This window comes from Saimiri boliviensis, chromosome 4 (assembly GCF_048565385.1).
Source record: "Saimiri boliviensis isolate mSaiBol1 chromosome 4, mSaiBol1.pri, whole genome shotgun sequence".
Taxonomy (NCBI): Eukaryota; Metazoa; Chordata; class Mammalia; order Primates; family Cebidae; genus Saimiri; species Saimiri boliviensis.
The window spans coordinates 107,463,372-107,484,804 of record NC_133452.1 but is presented as its reverse complement, the minus strand read 5'-3'; the positions used below and the strand labels follow the sequence as shown (position 1 = coordinate 107,484,804).

Genomic DNA, 21,433 nt, shown 5'->3' with positions numbered 1-21,433 from the left:
ACTGATGGGTTTTAGTTTTTTATTCAAATTGCCTGTCTGTCTTTGGATTGGGGGATTTAGTCAATTTAAATTTAGGATTAATAATGATATATGTGAGTTTAATACTGCCATTTAATATTAGCTGGCTATTTTGCACATTAGTTGATATAAATTCTTCATTATATTGATGTTCTTTTTGGTATTTTTTTAGAAAGGCTAATACTGTTTGTTCCTTTCTATGTGTAGTGGTTCTTTCAGAAGCTCTTGTAAAGCAGGCCTGGTGGTGATGAAATCTCTGAGTGCTTGCTTGTTCACAAAAAACTTTATTTTTCCTTCACTTATGAAGCTTAATTTGGCTTCATAAGTGAAGGAAAAATATGAAATGTGAATATGGAAGGAAAAATATGGATGTGAAATTCTTGGTTGAAAGTTCTTTTCTTTAAGGATGTTGAATATTGGTCCCCACTCTCTTCTGGCTTGTAGGGTTTCTGCTGAGAGATCTGCTCTAAGTCTGATAGGCTTCCCTTTGTGTGTAACCTGACCTTTCTCTCTGGCTGCCCTTAGTATTTTCTCCTTCATTTTAACCCTGGTGAATCTGACAATCATGTGCCTTGGGGTTGCTCTTCTTGAGGAATATATTTGTAGTGTTCTCTGTATTACCTGGAGTTGAATATTATCCTGCCTTACTAGGTTGGGAAAATTTTCCTGAATAATATCCTGAAGCATATTTTCCAGCTTGGATTCATTCTCTTTGTCACATATAGGTACACCTATCAAGCGTAGATTAGGTCTTTTCACATAGTCCCATATTTCTTGGAGACTTTGCTCGTTCCTTTTTATCCTTTTTTCTCTAATCTTGTCTTCTTGTTTTATTTCATTGAGTTGGTCTTCGACCTCTGATATCCTTTCTTCTGCTTGATCAATTCGGCTGTTAAAACTTGTGCATACTTCATGTAGTTCTTGAATTGTGTTTTTCAGCTCCATCAATTCACTTATTTTCCTCTCTAAATTGTGTATTCTTGTTAACATTTCGTCAAACCTTTTTTCAAAGTCCTTAGTTTCTTTGGATTGGGTTAGAACAAGTTCTGTTAATTCACAGAAGTTTCTTATTATCCACATTTTGAAGCCTGCTTCTGTAATTGGAACACACTTGTTCTCCATCAAGCCTTGTTTCGTTGCTGATGAAGAACTGTGATCCCCTGCTGAGGGAGATGTATTCTGATCTTGGGTATTCTCAGCTTTTTTTGGCTGTTTTCTTCCCTTCGTTGTAGATTTATCCATCTGTGGTCTTTATAATTACCGTCTTTGTAATTGGGTTTCTGAGTGGACGTCCAACTTATTGATTCTCAGCACCGAAATCTGAGCAACCCACTGCGCCGACTAAATCAGCAGCGTTAAGATTGATGGTGCTTTTCTGACTCTGCACCAAGAACCCACGCTCTGAGGCGCGGACAAAACCGCCTCGCTGTTCAGAAGAGTCGTGCTGGCCACCCATGGGGCTCCTCTGCTGGGAATCTCCTGGTGTGTGAGCAACAAGAATTCATGTGAAGGTGTGGTGTCCTCTCGTTCTTTGTGCTTTCACTGGGAGCTACAATCCCGAGCTGCTAGTGATCAGCCATCTTGGATCTCTCACCTCGACACTGCTAATTCTTGGTGTCTAGTGGGAATTGTTGCTTCTCATGGGTAATACTGGATTTGTAAATACCAAGGGACTTACAGTACCAAAAGCATGATGTGAAAAATATATTAAACATAAACTAATATTTCAGTGATTGAAAGTCATCTACCCAATTGAAGCCACTATATTTCACTGATTCTAAGCTACTCTTTTCCCCCTCATATTTTAATATCTCTTGATATTGGAATGTGACTTCAAATCAATGGCATGTTGCTGTTATCTCATCCAGTGACCAGTAGTTGCTGTTATATCCTAGTGTGCAAATATCAAAATCAGTAACACAGCTTAGAATAAAATTCCAGACACCAGAGAAGGTGTCTCTTTTGATAAGGAGAAGACTCTTTAGATCAGGAGATGCTAAGTGGTTGTGGTGAGATAGAAGGGTGGGGAGTGGAAAATCACGGTAGTTTAACAATGCTTGGAAGCAAGAGTTTAAAGTAGGTTGTACCTAATTACTGAGCTCTCTTGAGAGTCTAGCATCAATTTTTAAATTTTTTTAATGAATTTATTTTAAAAAGCACTGCATCACTGATGTACTTGGTGACACAGAAAATGAGATTCTGTCGAGAAATGTGGACACTAATGATTATACGTCAAAGAGTGAGAGAACTACATTTTGATTTCTTCATGAACTTTAGGAATCGATTAAACTAACTTATTTTAGGTTTTGTTTCTTGTCTGTGTCAGGGTGATAGATAGTTAAAAACCCATATCTAATTAAGTCTACAGTTTTTTCTTCAATAAGAATAAAATAAAAATTCTAAAAAGTATCTCAGTTTAATTAGCAGTTTTTTCCCTAATGCTTCATAAAATAATGATGTACTTTATTGAAATATTTTTTTCCATCTCCATATAATCCTTTTGTTAGGGGATTATTTTCCCTTTTAAACCCTATGTGCTAATGTAGAATGGCTTTAAAATATCGCCTTTTAATTCGGTGCTCAATTTTTTTTTTTTGCCAGTTTGCCAATTGACCTTGTAAAATTTACACTCTACAAACAGACTTTATCCTATATATAGTTTCTTGCTATGGATAATGCATTGGAAAATATTTGCTAAGGGAATTCAAATATATTAAACATGAAAGACAAACAATTGCTAGTAAAATTGGTGATAGGAGAACTTTTGCTATGTTATTCAATGCTGCATACTAGAGAGTACATTTAAAAAAAAAAAGCCCTGGCCGGGTGCGGTGGCTCAAGCCTGTAATCCCAGCACTTTGGGAGTCCGAGGCGGGTGGATCATGATGTCAAGAGATCAAGACCATCCTGGTCAACATGGTGAAACCCCGTCTCTACTAAAAAATACAAAAAATTAGCTGGGCATGGTGGCGTGTGCCTGTAATCCCAGCTACTCAGGAGGCTGAGGCAGGAGAATTGCCTGAATCCAGGAGGCGGAGGTTGCGGTGAGCCGAGATTGCGCCATTGCACTCCAGCCTGGGTAGCAAGAGTGAAACTCCATCTCAAAAAAAAAAAAAAAAAAAAAAAAAAAAAACCCTAAGGGTAATTGCAAAGACTGAATAAGTTGTGTTATAAATGTGGTCAAATTTTAATGTGTTGTATATTAAATATACTGATGGATATTATGAAATAGCAGTCTCATTAAAGCTTCTTTTTTTGTTTACATTAAATGAGAGGAAAATGTAATGAAGTTAATTTAAAAATTTTATGAGAAATATGAAGGTGCCTTATCATATCGTTACTTTTGTCATTTATATTTGCCAACTTTTTTTTTTTTTGAAATAGAGGATCGCTCTATTGCCCATGCTGGAGTGCAGTGGCACGATCTCAGCTCACTGAAACCTCCATCCCTGGGTTCAAGCGATTCTCATGCCTCAGCCTCCTGAGTAGCTGGAATTATAGCTGTGTGCCACTACGCCTGGTTAATTTTTTTGTATTTTTAATAGATAAGGGATTTCACAATAATTGCCCAGGCTGGTCTCAAACTCCTGATCTAAGGGGATCTGCCTGCCTTGGCCTCCCAAAGTGCTGGCAATATTTTGTCAACTATTTCAAAAAGATATCTAATGTATCTCATTTTGCAAAAGAAATGGAAATGTGAGATTTACCAGTTAATTAATTAATTATTGAAGAAAAGAATTTGACTGCATTTGAGTTTAAATGGGTCTAAGACTGTTTCAAGTTACTATTGCTGTTCATTTAGAAATAATAGGTGAGTTTTTTTATCTTTATTTTTCAGTATTACTCAGTGATAATAAGAAAACATTACCCTCTGAAACAATAACAGTATAAAACATTTACAACCTTAAAATTGTGTTTTATATGTAAAAACATCTCGGTTTAAGAAGTCTCCTGGCTGAGTGCAATGGCTCATACCTATAATTCCCAGCACTTTGGGAGGCCAAGATGGGAGGATCACCTGAGGTCAGGAGTTCTCTTTTATTCTGGGAAAGACATTTCCTTTGTCATTTTTGTCTGTCATTGTCACCACATTTGGTCAGCTCTTTTGTAGACTGCTCCTCGAATTGGGTTTGTCTGATATTTCCTCATGATTAAACTCAGGTTATGTCTTTTAGGCAAGAATATTACAGAATGATAGAGTGTCCATTTCAGTGCATCATCTGAGATGACATGGTGTTGTGCCCAGCTTACTTGTTTTCTCTCTTCTGTTATAAACATGCACTCCACTGCTAAGAATGCCAGGTTTTTGCCTTTGTGCATCTAATTATATTTATTCTTCAAGACTTACCTTTTTAAATGGTTTTCTCTATTTGCTGTACTTCATTTGATCTCTCACTTCCTTGCTTTCCTTTTGCCATTATACTCAGTAAAATCTTGACATCCTTATGGCTTGAGAGTCTGTATTATCATGTTGTAGGAGTCTTACCCACTGTTGCTCCCAGGAGACCTTTCTGCTTTATTTCATTGCGACACTGAGACTTCTTATACCAATTTATTTTTTCCAAACATGCTCTCAATAATCACTATGGGTTAAGTTGTACCAAAGTTTGGCACTTACTTATTCTTTTATTTATTGAAAGTTAATTTTATCTTCTAATTAGATGGTATCTTCTTGCCAGCATGGACAGTCCTACAGATTTTTTTTTGGCATTACTTGGAGAGAGAAACACATATTTTTAATATCACATTGATTCAGTGTTTCTAATATAGATTGTTAATCTTTAGATTTTTCACTAATTTAAGGTGAAGAGGGGAGGAAAAAATTGGGTACAACCATGTTTAGGAAATGATTTAAAAGTGATTACTAGAAGAAAGTGCACTTAGTTTTCTTGTTCTTATATTCTTTCTTATCTCTAACATCAGTGCTAAAAGTAACTGTTGGTACAGAAGTGAAAATTGTCAAAACAAGACTGTGATTAATAATCTCAAAGCCAAAAGGAGATTACAGATTCAGAAAATGACAGTTGTAATATGGAAATCCAGTATTAGTTTATAGTTGATTATCAACTTTTTACAGAAAATGATACGTGATAAGAAAAACTCTTCCTAGGATGAAAATTTCTTTATAGCTTTAATGACTCTATCATTGAATTATTTCAAATTGTGATACTATTTTCTTCCTAAGAGCTTATTAATGTATCCACATTCTATTCCAGTAATGGTCCTAAGATTACAGGTAGGATACTGGGACACTAAAATAATAACAGTATTTTGTCAGAGACAACCGAACTTGTTAGATGCAGAGACAAGGCCACAAGTGGATTTCTGGTTGGGTGGATTTACCCCCCTCCTACCTTTCCCCTTAGAGTGAATTTTAATTAACCAGATAGGCTTTCTCAGGTATGGAGACTTGGAATATGCTGTTGTAATCAGACAGCATGAGCTAACATGTTTTAGAAATGTTACTTGACTTCATTTTAAAAAGAGAACATTTATGGATTTCTCACTATATCATGTATAATGCAATATGAATAAAGCCCTAATTGAGTTTCATGTTTGTGAGGAAACTGCAGATTAGTGACAGGGCAGAGAAATGACCCTATTATCTCTGTAATGGTAATAGTGTGCTTCACAGGGGAACTTGTGTTGTTAAGAGTGAGTTGTTATTTTCTTGCAGATACTTTCTGCATAAGCTATTAATATATTGAATCAGAAGGAATTGGAAAGTGCTGTCTAGGGACTTAGGAATATAATTTATAAGTTTCAGTGTTCACCTTTACTTGAAATATCATGTGCATCTGTTTTTGTAGATGTATACACAAGCATAAACATGGTTTCACGCATCAATTTCTTTGTACATATCTTTTCTTTCTATGTGGAATGTCCTTTATTTTTCTTGTGTCAAGTACCTCTATCTCTAAGACCTGCAGCAGTTGTGTCCTCTGTGATGAAACCTTTTATCCCTGTAACCAACTTGTTGTTTACCTTTGTATTCCCAGAGCAGTTGGTTCCCATTGCTATACTATGTTTTCATTTGTTGTCCGATAAATCTCTTTCCATCTTCTTAACTCACAGTTGAGTGTATGCTTCTCAATGGCAATTCAGTTTTCAATTCATATTCCAGCATCTTGCATGATGCCTGCATATATTGAGTATGCAGCAACTACTAAATGAAAAATGTATATTAAATATAGTATATATGTATTATTTACATACCTTGCCTCATCCAAAAATGTGTTTAAGATGGACTATAAGCAATATAGCAAATTAGAAGAAAACTGGAAGAGAAAAGGAGGAGGATGGGAAATAGAATGGGGCCAAGGATGAACTAATTCACATGATGAATCTCTAAGTGAATGTATAGTGTGAATGAGTGCGTTTGCATGTACAAGGAAGCGCATATGTGGAAACTTACAATATACGTTAAAAAAAAATCTATCCTGTTTGATAACTGCATTTTTACAATTTTGGCCTTGAAAAGATTTCTTTTTTTTCTAAGTTGTTCATTTTGTCACTATGTATCTGGTGCTAAATGGTTTCTCTGAGGAATGCTTTATTATTCTTAAGATTCTAATGTGATGAGCATGTGGTGAAATGGAGTGGTGTGAGTTAGTCCCACTTCTTTGAACACAGGAATCTGTAATATGACTGTTTATAGTACTCTTTTGCTTCTGAAGATTTTGTGTTCTAACTTTTGTCACCTGCTCTCTTTTAGAAAGCACATAGCTGTGGGGTAGGAATGTAAGAAAGCTAACTGAAAATAACAACCTTTTCCTGGAATAAATATGTTTTAAATTAAATTTAACTAAGAAGTACCTGTGAATTCTAGCTTGCTCTCCAGGTTACTTATTTGCCAAATTTAAATAAATTGACATATTAAAATTGATTCTTATTCTCCTGTTCTCAGAAGTTTTTTTTTTTTTTTTTTTTTTTTTTTGGTTGTTCTTAATATAATGCTCTTCTTGAGTCTTATTCTCAGTATGGTATTTTTAAAATAAAGAATAAAACTTTGTTTGCTTTGTTGTTCCTTAGCTAATTGTTAAAATAATGAGGCCTTATTATTTTGTGTAATTTATTTAAGACAATAGAGCAATTAGTTGCTCACTGGCAACCTGACAAAGGAAGTGGGGCAAGATGCCAACCCATTTCTTTTGGCCTAGCAGCCCTTAGAGTCATGTGTTCCAAGGATTTGCTAATCACCAGCTGGCAACTGATTTACAAGGCAGGAAAGACAGGACTCTTGAATGGTGACCACTTACAAATAAGATGGAATGTATACTGGCTTTAAGCCTTATCTATTGGCATTCAGATCTTGCTGCCGGGGGAAAGACTTGATGATGGCAAAGAGCCCATGTGCTATCTTTGGTGTGTTTGTTCGATGTCATCAGTATTGTTCTTGACCCTCACTTTGGTTTAGCAATTAAGACTTGCTAAGTAGAATATACTACTCCAGTGGTATATTGGTATATGTCTGTCTCCCTGTCTGTTTATTTGTCCACCTGCCTGTCCATTCATCTATCCATTTGTCTGTCTATCTGTCCATCCATCCATCCATCCATCCATCCATCCATCCATCCATCCATCTATCCAGTGAATACTGGGTTTAAGCCATTAATGAATGGGCTGAGAATTAACGTCTGAAAGCATTGTTTACAGTTGGGGCTGGCGGTCTTTTGCTGTAAGGGAACAGTTAGTAAATATTTTAGGTTTGCAGACCATGTTGTCTCTGTTGGAACTAGTCAGCTCTGCTGTTGTAGGATGGAAACAGCTGCAGACACCGTGTAAATCAATGGCATGGTTATGAACAAATAAAATACTGTTTACAAAAAAATCAACTTGCTGCTATAGTTAGCCTACCCCTCATTTAGACAGTAGAAGTATCTGACTCAATATAGTTTGGGAGCTATACAAAAACTTTCAAAAAGTGCTTTAATGCCTATAAGTTTTCTAATACTGTTTTATGTTCTAGGTTTTTAACTTAATTATTGTCTGTTTTGGGATTTACCTCAAAAAGTAATTTTATAGATTTTACTATTTTCCTTTTTTATTTAAACATAGTAATCATTTAGAGGATATTCAGCTCTGACACTGGTTATAGAAATGTCACTGGATTGGAAATATACCAAAAAAAAACCAAGGAATAAATTCACTACTGTATCACCCATAAAGCATCATTACATTTAATGGTTTTTACTTATAAACATGATTTTAAAAACTACTTTGACGTGGAAACATGGTCAAGATATATTGATGAGGTAAAAAATTCAGATTGTAGAAGATTTCTGAACAGTATATACGATGTGATTCTATTTGTGAAAAGAAAGAAAAAATGTTGATGGAGAAAATGAACAAAAGGAAACAAAAGTTTTTTGCAGTATTTCCACTGATAGTATTTTCACATACAAACTCAAGAAGGGCTAGGCCTGGTAGCTCATGCCTGTAATCCCAGCATTTTGGGAGGCTGAGGATGGCAGATCACGTGAGGTCAGGAGTTCGAGATCAGCCTGAGCAACATGGTGAAACCCCATCTTTACGAAAAATACAAAAATTAGCTGAGTTTGGTGGCACATACCTATAATTCCAGCTACTTGGAAGGTTGAGGCAAGAGAATCACCTGAACCCAGGGGGCAGAGATTGCAGTGAGCTTAGATCGTGCCACTGAACTCCAGCCTGGGCAACAGAGTGAGACTCTGTCTCAAAATAATAATAATAATAATAATAATAATAGCCAGGCATGGTGACTCACACCTGTAATCCTAGCACTTTGGGAGGCCGAGGCAGGCAAGTGGATCATCTGAGGTCAGGAGTTCAAGACCAGCCTGGCCAACACGATGAAACCCCATCTCTACTAAAAATACAAAAATTAGCCTGGTGGTAGTGGTATGTGCCTGTAATCCCACCTACTTGGGAGACTGAGGCAGGAGAATCATTTGAGCCTGGGAGGCGGAGGTTGCAGATTGTACCACTGTACTCCAGTCTGGGCTCACAGAGTAAGACCGTGTCTCAAAACAAACAAACAAACAAACAAAACTCAAGAGGGCTTTTCAGCATAACTGGGTTATCAACTTCCTACTCAATTTTATTTTGAAATTCAGTTTATAATTTTCTCCTAGATTCAGTCATCTCTATATTGCATGTACTTGGTTAGGCAGAGAAGTCATAAAATGGTTTTCTCTCAGATACCAGTGGCTTCCTTTGGCTTGCTAGAGCTGAATAATTTTTTCTTTTTGAGGTCTACAGTATTCAGTTTTGAAAATTAAGGTGTTGTCAGTGGCTATTATTGATGAAGTGTTCATAGATGTAAGATGAAAAAATACAATGTACTTTAAAAATTGTCCCTACTATTTTGTCCCCTATTTTTCAACCCCCCATAAATTTGCTACTTTTTAGAAAATTGATCTGAGAACTTAATTTAATAAAGTTTTATCACCTGAATTAACAATTTTTAAGAAAAATTTTAGAGTTACAGAAAAAATATAAACATAGTACAAAGTTGTTAGATACCACGCACACATAGTTTGTCCTATTAACATCTTACATTAGTAGGATATAATTATTATAGTTAATAAACCAATATCAATATGTTCTTAATTGACTAAGTTCATTCTTTATTAAGATTTCTTTTGTTTCTAAAGTTTATTTCTTTTGTTCCAAGATAGCTGATATATTTTATACATTTATATTGCATTTATTCATCTGTGTGGTAATGTCATAGAGCCATATCATAAATGCTATTTCTATTTTAAGTAATATAGAATTTAGATAAACAATAAATAAAGCTTTGCTACAACGAGGTTCTTAAATTCTTTTATGCACAAATGTTACCTCAGAAAAAAATAACATTGTTTATTTTTTTTCCTGTTCTGTATTTAGTGGAACAGGTTCCTGTAGAACCGTACAACATCCCACTGTCCCAGGCTGAAGTCATACAAGAAGGGAGTGATGTTACGCTAGTAGCCTGGGGCACTCAGGTGAGTAACATTGATTCCAACTGTTAAAACCTATGTTGTGCTTGTAAACTCTCATTTTAAATTCTGATACATGAAAAATGGAAAGCAATGTTTTCTGTATATCTCAGATTAAGTCTGGTGCTACTGATGCTCATTTCTTTTTTCCCCAACTTTATTGAGGTGTAATTGGTGAAAATTATATATATTCAAGGTATATATGTGATGATTTGATATATGTATACCTTGTGAAATGATTACCATAATCAAATTAATTAATGCATCCATCAGCACACATATTTAGTATTGTGTGTGTGTGTGTGTGTGGTTGGGGGTGTAGTTAGAACACTTCAGATCTATTATTTGCTGTAGTCACTGTGCTTTGTATTAGATCCTGAGAACTTCCTCATCTTATAACTGAAGGTCTGTGGTACTGATTTCTGAGTGAAGGTGAGGTGTATTTATATTAAAATGTGTAAACATGTGGTGGTCATAAATATATTGCAACAGTGTATTAAGTAAAAACACAGTTCTTTTGAAATGCATTTATACCCAGGTTACTTTTGCTGCAAATGACTTATAATCTTTTTTATCACATTTCCTGCTATCTCTCATGGTTACTTTGTTGGCCATGTGGACCCATCCGCTGCTCCAGGCTCAGAATTCCGTATCTTTCTTTTTTCCAGTGACCCTCTCCACTGATCCAGTTCATTTCCCCCCAGGCTTGTTGTCACATTGCTCTACCTCCCAACTTTCTCTCTGGCCATGAACTCCTATTTCTTCCACTTCTCTCTCTCCTTCTTTTAAAGATATGGTCAATTTTTCTTTTTCTGTATAAAGAAAATCTTTGTTTTAGGAACTTTAGGGCAACACAATATGAAGAAGATAATAAAAATAGATTTCAGTATCACAAGCTCCTGCTCTCCTCTCCTTTTGATTTTTGATGTGGAGAGCTATGGTTCTCATGGTTTCTCTCCATCAGTGAGGTAACTGTGCTCCTTGGTGAGTTGTATTCCATTGACAGTGCGCTTGGTGCATGTGGCAAACCTTTTTGCTGTCTTTCAGTCCACTTTTTAATCCACATCTCTGTTACTCTCAGCTCATGACCTTTCTTCTCTTTTCAGTAGGGAAGTTAGGGTGTATTAGGTATTAACTCACATGGCTTGCTCTTCCTTTTGCTTTTAATTCTTTTCTTCTTCCCTTTGTCTTTGAAGAAGAGGTGTCTGGTTTTCATAACGACCTCTGCAAAATCTGTTTCAGACTGCATTTCATTTTATCTTCTCTAGGACTGTGATCTATTAGCTAGTCTCTCTCTCACTTGCATCTTCAGTTTTCCATTTCTTGTTGTTCTTATTTAAAAAATACATCTCTCTTCACTATTTAAAGAATTCCTCTCACTGTAAATACCATTACATCTCCTTCCTTTTAACACTGAACTTGAACAACTGTTTTCTATTGTCTATATTTAATTTCTTAACTTCATTATATTCTTGTACCTGTGAGTTCTGTTCCCATTAATTTACTGTTTTTGTTAACATTACTAATTTAGTTGTTTAAATTCAGCTCTTATTCCTGCTATGGTATGTGATACTGGCTGCTATCCCTGTAAAATCTTTTCAGCTTCTGGAATACACTGTCTCCTGGTTTTCTTTCTAGCTCTTTAATTGTTCTTTTTATCCCCCTTTTTTTTTTCTTTCTCTCCCTCTCTCCCTCCCTCCCTCCCTCCCTCTTCTTTTTCCTTCCTCTCGTCTTGCTCCATTTTTTCTTTAAATGCTGGCAATTTTTGCTCTTTTCCCTCTATATGCTTTCTACCTACCGGTGTGACTGTTTACCTTCTGTGTGCCATCTTTGTAATCAATATCTGTGGTACTTCTTCTCTCTTTTTCTCTAATCACCTCTTTTCATCTGTTTTCTAGATGTCTATACTTATTATTTTGGCAGAATATGAGATTCAACATATTTAAAACAAATTTATGAATTCTCCATGCAGATCAATTCCTGAGATTTTAAATACTATCTCCAATAGTGATGTCAGAATTCAACTAATTTTTCAGGCTGGAACCTTTGTAGTCATTCGCTGCAAAATTTTCTCTTTATTTCAGGTTCATGTAATTCGAGAGGTAGCTTCCATGGCAAAAGAAAAGCTTGGAGTGTCTTGTGAAATTATTGATCTGAGGACTATAATACCTTGGGATGTGGACACAGTTTGTAAGGTATGAATGTATGGTGATAGAATGTCATTTTTCTAAAACCTTTGGCCAAATATTTTGTATATTTGCAAATAATTCTTTTGAAATTGTCAGCTATATGAGCATTTTTAAGTGAACTAAAACTTTTGAATTTGCAGCGTGAAAGTTATATAAATAGCTTCATGCTCAAGGAAACAAATCACTGTAGAATTTTCTATTTTCCTCCAGTAGTTTTCTCTGTTTAAAATATTATAAGACTGAGTCTGTGCAGTCACCTTGGGTTGAGTTGTGTGAGTCATGGAGCTTATCAAGGATACCAATGGCACTTGTGTTTTTGCCTTCTTATTGGTTATGGTTCAGTAATCTAAGTTTAATTTAGGTAAATGAAATGGTTTGGCTGAATTTTCACTTATCTCCAAAAGTAATGGGGATGGATTTTTTTTTAAAAAGACTCTGTATATCGTCTTAATACTGTGGATTACAGTTTAAGAGTTATGTGGCGATTCTGGCTGTTCTAATTTAAAGTTTCTGTCTAAATAGTCTCATGATCTTTGGCCTGATTACATTGATCTTGTTGTTGCTATTAAGATTTACAAAGCCAATTCCTCTTAAGAATATAGTTTAGTTCTTATTTACCTGCTTATATTCAATATCTTTCATATCAATTTCAAGATAATTTAAGAAGTATCTATTTTCATATTGATACAAAGAAGGTTAAGCACTCTTTTTGTAATAGTCTGATCAATTAAGACTAAATGTAATTGTAAATTATATGTACCTAGTCTTAATAGATTAGTACAGTAGATACATGTCCAACTGATACATGTACAATTACATATATAATTGTAAAAAAAGATACATGTCATTGTCTAGGTAACAGTGACATGTATTATTTTTTCTTAATTTAGTGCTATAGTCCTAAGACCTAGGCTATTTTATATTTACTGCTTTTAAGAGCTTTGGCATTCTCATAGCTTTTACAGGCTATTTCTTGGATGAGTTAATGAAAATAATCTGCAGATACTGCTATAAAACAGGCTATTTCTTGGGTTAATTATATGAAAATAATCTTCAGATACTACTGCTATAAAAGTATAGCCTGGGATTTTTTTAGGTGAAGAGTGTTTTAAAATTTAGTAGAAGATACAAGATTTCTTATAGTAAATGTTTCTGAAGACTCACTTGATACCATCTAAACACTTCACCTGCTTACAAGTGGTTTCAACAATATCCTGATCCCTTCTATTTGTAGTTGCTGTAATTAAGAGCACTATTTCAGATTGAGTTATTCATAGTGACATGAAAATAATGTAATGCTTATTGTAGGCATTTTCAGATCAAGTCAGACACCGGATTTTCTTTCAAATAGTCGAATGTTCCAAATTATAGTTAAACCAGAGTTGGCTGCTTCTTTACATCATGTATTCACTATTTATCCTGGGGTTTGCATTTTTAGTGTAGATGGTGCTTCTGTATGGGGATATGATGTTTTGTTATGGCACAGTGCGGGTGTGTTCATATATAGTCAGGGCAAGCACTTTTAGGACTTTATTTACATATATATGTGTGTGTGTGTTTGTATATATACTTTAAACATTCAGAAAAGATTTGTAGCAGCTTAAGGTAAAGCACAAGTGTACTAATACTCCATGTTGGTAACCGTGGAAGCAGAAGAGAGGAGAAGTAGGGGAAGAAAGAAGGGAGAAATGGTTTATATTTACATCGATGTCAGTTTGCTTTTGCATCACTGTATTGAAGCTACTGGTTACATATTTGTCTGATCCTAGAATACAGATACATTTTCCTTAGGGTTCTATCCTACTGGGAAAGATGAAAGAGGAGACAGGCTATCTCTACTGAATGCGAAAGTGATGCATCAGACCTCTGACTTACTAGCGTCATTATTTTATTTTGTTTTGGGATGCTTTCATCATGTTATTTTTCCAGTTGATGACCCTCCAGTTGTGACAGTGAAAGCCAGCTTCTTGACTGCTTTGGGTCTAGTTGAGACTCTTCATTGCCGATGATATTACCTCTCCTGTTTTCTTTTGATGTATCAAAAGAGGGAAAATTTTGATATTTAGCTTTTTTGTCTTAGGATTTAGAGATGACCAAATATTTATATTGAAAATGAGGATTCTTTTAACCCCCAGAGTGAAGCTTTTAAAATTCATCTTGATAAATTCTATAGTAACCAAAATTTATGTTATAATCTCTTTTAATTAGTTGTGTTTTATCAGTTGTTTTGTCTTATGACTCATTTTTTCCTCTGTTTTATTCATTACGTGTCAACTAAATCCCAGTATGTATCTTTTGGAGTGCCTAATTGAGAAAAGAAAGCATATTAAAGGCAAAAATGATGGTTGAACACATACATTAACACACTGCACAGTAAAATGACTCTTGGACCCTTGAGGAATTCATACTTCTTGCTTAATCCTTGATGGATGGTTTGGAAGTTATAAACCAAAATAAATAGTTTCTCGGGAATGGAGAAAGCAGCAGAGTTTTTGAATGTTGCTCAAGGGAGTCACAAAATTAGAGACTTAAATGGGCCTAGAAACCACAGCTACTTTTTCCACTCAATTCTGAACCTGATAGTAAAAAGCTGAGCTGGAGACTTCTGAAAAGCACAGTAGAAAATTCTTGAGTTTGAGGTGCCTAAGAGACAGAGACCTACCCTGTCCCATGGGTGTGTGATATGTGTGTGTGTGTGTGTGTGTGTGTGTGTGTGTGTGTGTGTGTAAGTGGAGTGGCTTAAGAGAATCAGCTATGAGAGTTAAAAGCCCTGAAATAAGTGATTGACACTGATGACCTATTGCTGCTTTTTAGTTGGTGACACTTGCTATTTGGTCTCAACCAGGTGTATAGAATCCAGGTGTATAGAACCCATGGTTTGTGGGGCTGTAGTGACAGAACTGAAATTTGAGGGGATTTAAACACATACTTGACCTTTCCGTCAAGATATTTACCAAATTCTAAAGCTGTGAATGGTGAAAAGTAAGCAGAAAATATCTGGATAGTGAAGCTGTCACTTGATAATGCAGCAACAAAGACCAATCATATTCTCAATTGAAAGCCATGGAGAGTTAGGTCTTATAATTAGTGTCAAACCACATGTAGACCAGGTCATCTCAAACTCACAACACAGCCTCTATGCCTCTGAGTTTCTTATTGAATTAATGTACCTTTACTCTGTCTGCCCAGCAGAGCAAGGAGTCAATCCTCTCATTATCTGGAACCAGCATTCAATAAAAAAATTACTAAGTAGATGAAGAGACAGGAGTATTTGATCAATAGCAAAGAGGAAACAAACAAAAAAAGAAACAGCTGATCCAGCTATTGGAGTTAGTAGACAAGGACATCTTGATTGTTATGCTTAGGAACATAGAGAAAAGAAGGAACAAAAGAGGTAAGAGGATGGAGAATTACCCTAGAGAATTGGGTGTGTGTGTATGGACATGTATGTATATGGATCAACTAAACTCTGTGGAGCCATCAAAAATATATATATCTGACAATAAGAACTCAATAGATGGGCACATGACATATTAGACTCAGTGGATGATAGCAATAATGAACTGGAAGAGTAGCTAGTAGAATATGTTCAAATTGAAGCACAAGTCAGAAAAGAGGATAAAGCACATTTAGGATCTGTGATTTAATTCCAGAAAAAGAAGAGAGAGAAAATCGATCAGCAACAATATCTAAAAGAATTTCTCGGGAAAGTTTCAGAACATCATTACACAAGCTTTGTTAACCTTTAAGAAGACTGTATTAAAAGAAAACCACACCTACATATACAGTGGCATGACGTCTTAAATTTCTGACTATGCTAGCCTAGAATTCTATACCTAGTGAAAATAACTTTTTAAAATTAAGATGAAATAAAAATAGTTAAGGCAAACAAATCGAGAGAATTTATTGCTAGCAGGTCTCAGTAAAACAAAGTACTGCAAGGGAGATCCCTTCGGCAGAAGGAAATGATCCTAAAAAAAAATACGGAGGAGGCCATAACCTGTAGCCCAATATTGATTGTCTAAAAAAAGTTGTGATAATGTTCTGTGAAGTTTAAGTTAGATATATGGAATTGAAATGTAAGACAATAAACACAAAAGCCAGGGGTTTTACATAGAGTTAAAATATTCTGTTTTTCTAGGATTATTATGAAGTGTAATGTTCTAATTAGGTTATAATCAATGATACAAATTATAATTGCTAATGTAACAACTGAAATAACAATGAAAGAATGTATATCTAGCAAGTTAATAAGAGAACTATAAATTAATAAAAATATTTAGTTAATCCAAAGGAAAGAAAAGTAATAAGTATAAAAAAGTGGATGGGTCAATAGATAACAGATAACAAGATGATATAAACCCAAATATAGAAGTAATTAAATACAAAAAGATGAAATAAACTTAGTAAAAGTCTAAGATCCTCAGACTTCATTAGAAAAAGCTACTGCCACCACACGTAGCTTAAAAAGGTATACTTTAAATATAAGGACATCAAAATGTTGAAATAAAGGGATGGAAAAAGAAAGCTGGTATAGATATACTAATTTCAAAGAAAGCATTAAGGCAAAAAGGATTACTTGAATGAAGAGGAGCATTTTATAATGCCAAAGGGACCAGTCCACCATGAAGATATCTCATAATCCTATTTTGTCCTCAATAACATAGTTTTAAAATAAAAAAGCAATAAACTAAACAAATAAAACACAGAACTCAGAAGAGGTATGAACACATTCACAGTTATAGCAGGAGACTTTAAGACATTAGCCTTAAATCTTGCTTAATCAAGCAGACAAAATATTGTTATGTGTATAGAAGATCTGAACAAATCAATTTGTAAACTTATCCTAATTGTGTACCCAGCTATTCCAGAAATCATTCTTTTTAATAGAATATGTAGCATTTGTCAAAATTGGCCAAATGCTGGGCAATAAATACAACCTTAAAAAATTCCATAAGCTTAGAATCATTTAGAGTATGTTCTATAACAATAGTGGAATTTGGTTAGAAATTAAGAGAAAGAAAAGGACAACTGGAAAAGCCTCAACTTCCTACAAATTAAGTACTTTTTTTTTTTTTTGAGATGGAGTTTCACTCTTGTTACCTAGGCTGGAGTGCAATGGCATGATCTTGGCTCACTGCAACCTCTACCTCCTAGGTTCAAGCAGTTCTCCTGACTCAGCCTCCCGAGTAGCTGGGATTACAGGCACGCGCCACCATGCCCAGTTAATTTTTGTATTTTTAGTAGAGACAGGGTTTCACCATGTTGACCAGGATGATCTCAATCTCTTGACCTCGTGGTCCACCCGCCTCGGCCTCCCAAAGTGCTGCGATTATAGGTGTGAGCCACTGCACCTGGCCCAAGTACTTTACTTCTAAATAATTGTAGATTACAAAAGAAACTAAAACAAAAATTAGAAAAGAGACTGAACTGAATGTTAATGAAGATATAATATACCAAAAATTTCAAGGACCAGCGTAAGCCATGCTCAGAGGAAACTTTATAGCTGTAAATACATAAATTTAGGAAATAATAAGAATTAAAAAAAATTAATGATGTGAATTTCCATCTCCAGAAAGAAATCAAACCTAGAGAAAGTAGAATAAATGAAATAATAAAGAGTAAAAATTACTGAAGTTGAATCTGTAGAATAGAGAAATTTAATAAAGTAAAAATTTAGATCTTTGAAGAGATTAATGTAATTGATAAACTTTTAACTAATGGAAAAAATAGAGCAGAAACAAATGACAAATATTTGTTTGTATGATGTAGAGCCCACAGACAGTGGTAAGATAAAGAGGATGTTATGAATAATTTTATAAATAAGTTTTGAGTAAAGCTGACAATTTCCTGGAAAAATATAAATCATTCAACATTGATACAAGGGAAATTAGAAAATCTAAATAGTTATGATCTATTAAAAAATTAAATGTTATTAACTCCATACAAAGAAAACCCCAGGCATAAATGGCTTTATTGGTGAATTATCTAAAATATAGTCCTTATGCACACCCTTACTGTGACATAGTAATTGCCCCATAAACTGCATACCTTGACCATACCTTGACTTTCCATTGAAACTGCTATCTGTAACCCTGATGTGACAGGCAAGCAGTCCAAACCCACGCCATCTTGGCCCCTGCAACTTGTAATAAGTAACTAAGGTCTGTAATTTCCACCCTACCCAGACAATGTATAAACTAACGCTTATCTTGACTTCTGTAAACCACTTAATAACAATTGGAATGTCCAAAGTCCTCTGGCCCTCTGAATGTCCGAAGCCCCTCACCCTCACCCCCGCCCAAGAGGTGGTGTAGGGGCATAAAAGGTCTTGACACCCTCCTTTCGGGACCACGGGTTAGAAAGACGTGAGTCCTCCGTGGCCGCCAGCAATAAAGACCCTGTAATTTGGTCTAGCCTTTGTCTCAGTGGTGATTTCATGCTCGCTTGGTTACAACATTATGGAGAATGGAATCAAAGGGAAAACTTCCAAATTTTTTTTATAAGGCCAGCATAATCTTAATATCAAACTTATTTAGGATAGTATAAGGAAGGAAAATTGTAGACAACTTTTAAAATAAGTGTAGATCACATAGGTAATGTTCATAAATATTCACAAAGCAGTTGATGCAATTCCTCATATTAACAGAAAACAGATAAAGAAAAACTCTGATTATCTTGATAATGCAAGAGAAGTATTTATTAAAATTCCATATTTATTCATAATTAAAATTTCATAGCAACCTAGAAATGGAAGTTAATTATCTTACACTGATGAAAGAGTAGCTGCAAAATGCCTGCAGCAAAAATTATAATTCCTAGTGTAATTTTGACCGCTTCCTCTTGAGATTAGGACTATCTAGGAAAAAATTTAGTGATACTTACGTCAGAACTTTGCACAGAAAATCCCAAAATATTGTTCAGAAAAATTAAAGACCCATAAACTAAAGCATATAGCATGTTAGTCAATTGTAAGGCCAAGAAGAGCCAGAGCAATCTTGAAGAAGAACAAAACTGGAAGACTTAATTATTAAATGTTGAGATGTGTTATTAGGGCTGTAGTAATTATAGTATTATATAGGTATAAAAATACACAGATAGACCAATGTAATAAAATAGGGGTTTAGAAACAGACCTGCTGGTTATCTGATTCAGGACAAGGGTGACTTTGAAATTTTGAGAGGAAAAGGTAGTTTTTTCCAATAGAGGATGTTGATTCATTTAGGTACTATGAAAAATAATTGTATTAACTCTTACCACACAAACATCAATTTCAGCTGAGCTGCAGATCTACTTGTGAAAGAAAAAAAAATAATGCTCTTGAATATGTTCATTTGATCTTCTGCACTAACGAAACCATTAAGAAAAACCCATTAAGAAAAGGCTGATAACATTGTGCTTTATCACAATTAAGAAAATTTATTCATCAAAAGGGCACCAGTAATATAGTAAATAGATAATCTATAGATTTGGGGAAACTCAAGGAAACTTACATCCAGAAATATCAAGTACTTTTACAATCAAAAAGAAAAGACAAATATCCAATAGAAATATGGGGAAAAGTCTTGAAAAGGTACACTAAATGTTGGCAAGAATGTGGAGCAGCAATTCAACTCTCATAGACTATTGTTGATAATATAAATTTGTACAACCATTTTGGAAAATTGTTTGGCAGTATCTCTCTGAACCCTGTAAACTAGCAATTCCTATTTTTATGCGTATATATGAAGAAATACACAAAAACACAGAAATGTTCATGGGAACGTTATTTCTAGTAGCCTGACACTGTAAACTGACTATTCATCAACTAGAGAATGGAACAATAATAAGTAAATGTAATATTGTTCAGCAATGAGAATAAATGAACTAAAAATGTAACGGAATAATGTGTATTCATCTCACAAAGAAGCCAGACTCAAGTAAATACATACTGAAAGATTTCATTTATATAAAGGTCGAAAATAGACAAAACTAATTGGTGGTGTTAGATGTCAGACTAGTGATAATCATGAGAGTGATTAATAATTGGAGCAGTGCTAGGGGGTTGTTGGTGACAGTTTCTTGTTCTGAGTGCTGATTATTTAGGTTAAATTTTTGAAAATTTAGCAGAACACCCGATGCACCTTTTTTTTGCATATATGTTAAACTTCAACAAAAAGTTTTTTAAAAATAAAAAGAAGCTAGATCTTCCCTTTAATTCATTTCCTTTCTTCACCTTGTAGTGAGCCCTTTTATGGACTCAGGGAGAGCCTTGCTGTCCTTAGCCAGGAAGTTTTCTTTTATCATGTGGCTCTGTCCATTCACACCCTTCCTTCAGTTTCTCTGGGCAACTCAGCTCAGTTGTCATGCTGATGTGAAACAGGAGCTCATAAGCAGGGCTGTTCTCTCCCAAGCCTTCCCAGGAGTAAGAACAGTGGTTAAGGTTATGGGCTTTAATGGACTTTCCTGCTGACATACAGACCACATTCAAAATTAGTTAAAAAGGAGCGATACTGTTAACAAAGCAGTGGCCAGGCCGAATAGCTTTTGAGGTGCTGTCAAGCTTGAAAGGAAGAGTTTTCTTAAATAAGGAGAAATTCAGAGAAGCTGCCTTCAAAAATAAGAACTTATTTTTGGCAGGAGAATGAACGAAAGGCTTTGGGAGAAACTCAGATTCTCAGGAATTATTGTCATTTAATCTAAAATCAATTGCATAACAACAATGCAAAATAGAATTGAAGCACCGTCATTTACAAGGTCTAGGTGATTTTCACATCTATAAAGAAGAAAAAATGGACACAATTCTGACATGTTTAAACTTTACCTGAAGATTAAATTATGGTAATTATTAAAATTTATAAGAATTTGACTTTATAACATAGAGTCTTTTAAATTTCTCTTTTTTTGTTGTGTGCTGCCTCCCAGATTAAATTCCAAAGCATATGCTGCTGGCTTTGCTTACATAATATGTCCAAAATCTGACCATTGCTTGATCCTGCTCCAGACTGCTGGCATTTGTCACCTAGGTGTGCGACCCGCAGAGACCCTTCCCAAAGCAAATGAGAGCGAGGAGTTGTTAAGCCGAGTCCAGGTTTATTGGGGTTTGCGGGCAACCCAGGCGGGAGGGGAGCTGAGCTGCACCCAGCAGCTGCCGGAGAGGGTTTTTATAGGGACGGTGGCCTGTTTAAGCGAGGTGTTGCGGAGTGATTGGTGGAAGGGAGAGCAGAGGAGGGTTTTCTGCGTGCCAGAAGGGGATTGGTCACCTCTTGGCGGGCTTAGGTT

At 35.2% G+C, this 21,433-nt stretch overlaps 1 protein-coding gene across 4 annotated transcripts in view; it reads left to right on the top strand.

The window, feature by feature from the left end:
- BCKDHB (branched chain keto acid dehydrogenase E1 subunit beta) overlaps nt 1-21,433 on the top strand; it is a 250,309-nt gene that overhangs the window by 80,396 nt on the left and 148,480 nt on the right. For all 4 annotated transcript variants that reach the window (XR_012517288.1, XR_012517289.1, XM_074398023.1 and 1 more), the window contains exons 7-8: nt 9,892-9,989; nt 12,068-12,178. Coding sequence is in view for 2 of the 4 variants with exons in the window: in XM_074398023.1 (XP_074254124.1) it covers nt 9,892-9,989; nt 12,068-12,178 (209 nt within the window). In the remaining 2 variants the exon portion in view is untranslated. The remainder of the gene's footprint in view (nt 1-9,891; nt 9,990-12,067; nt 12,179-21,433) is intronic.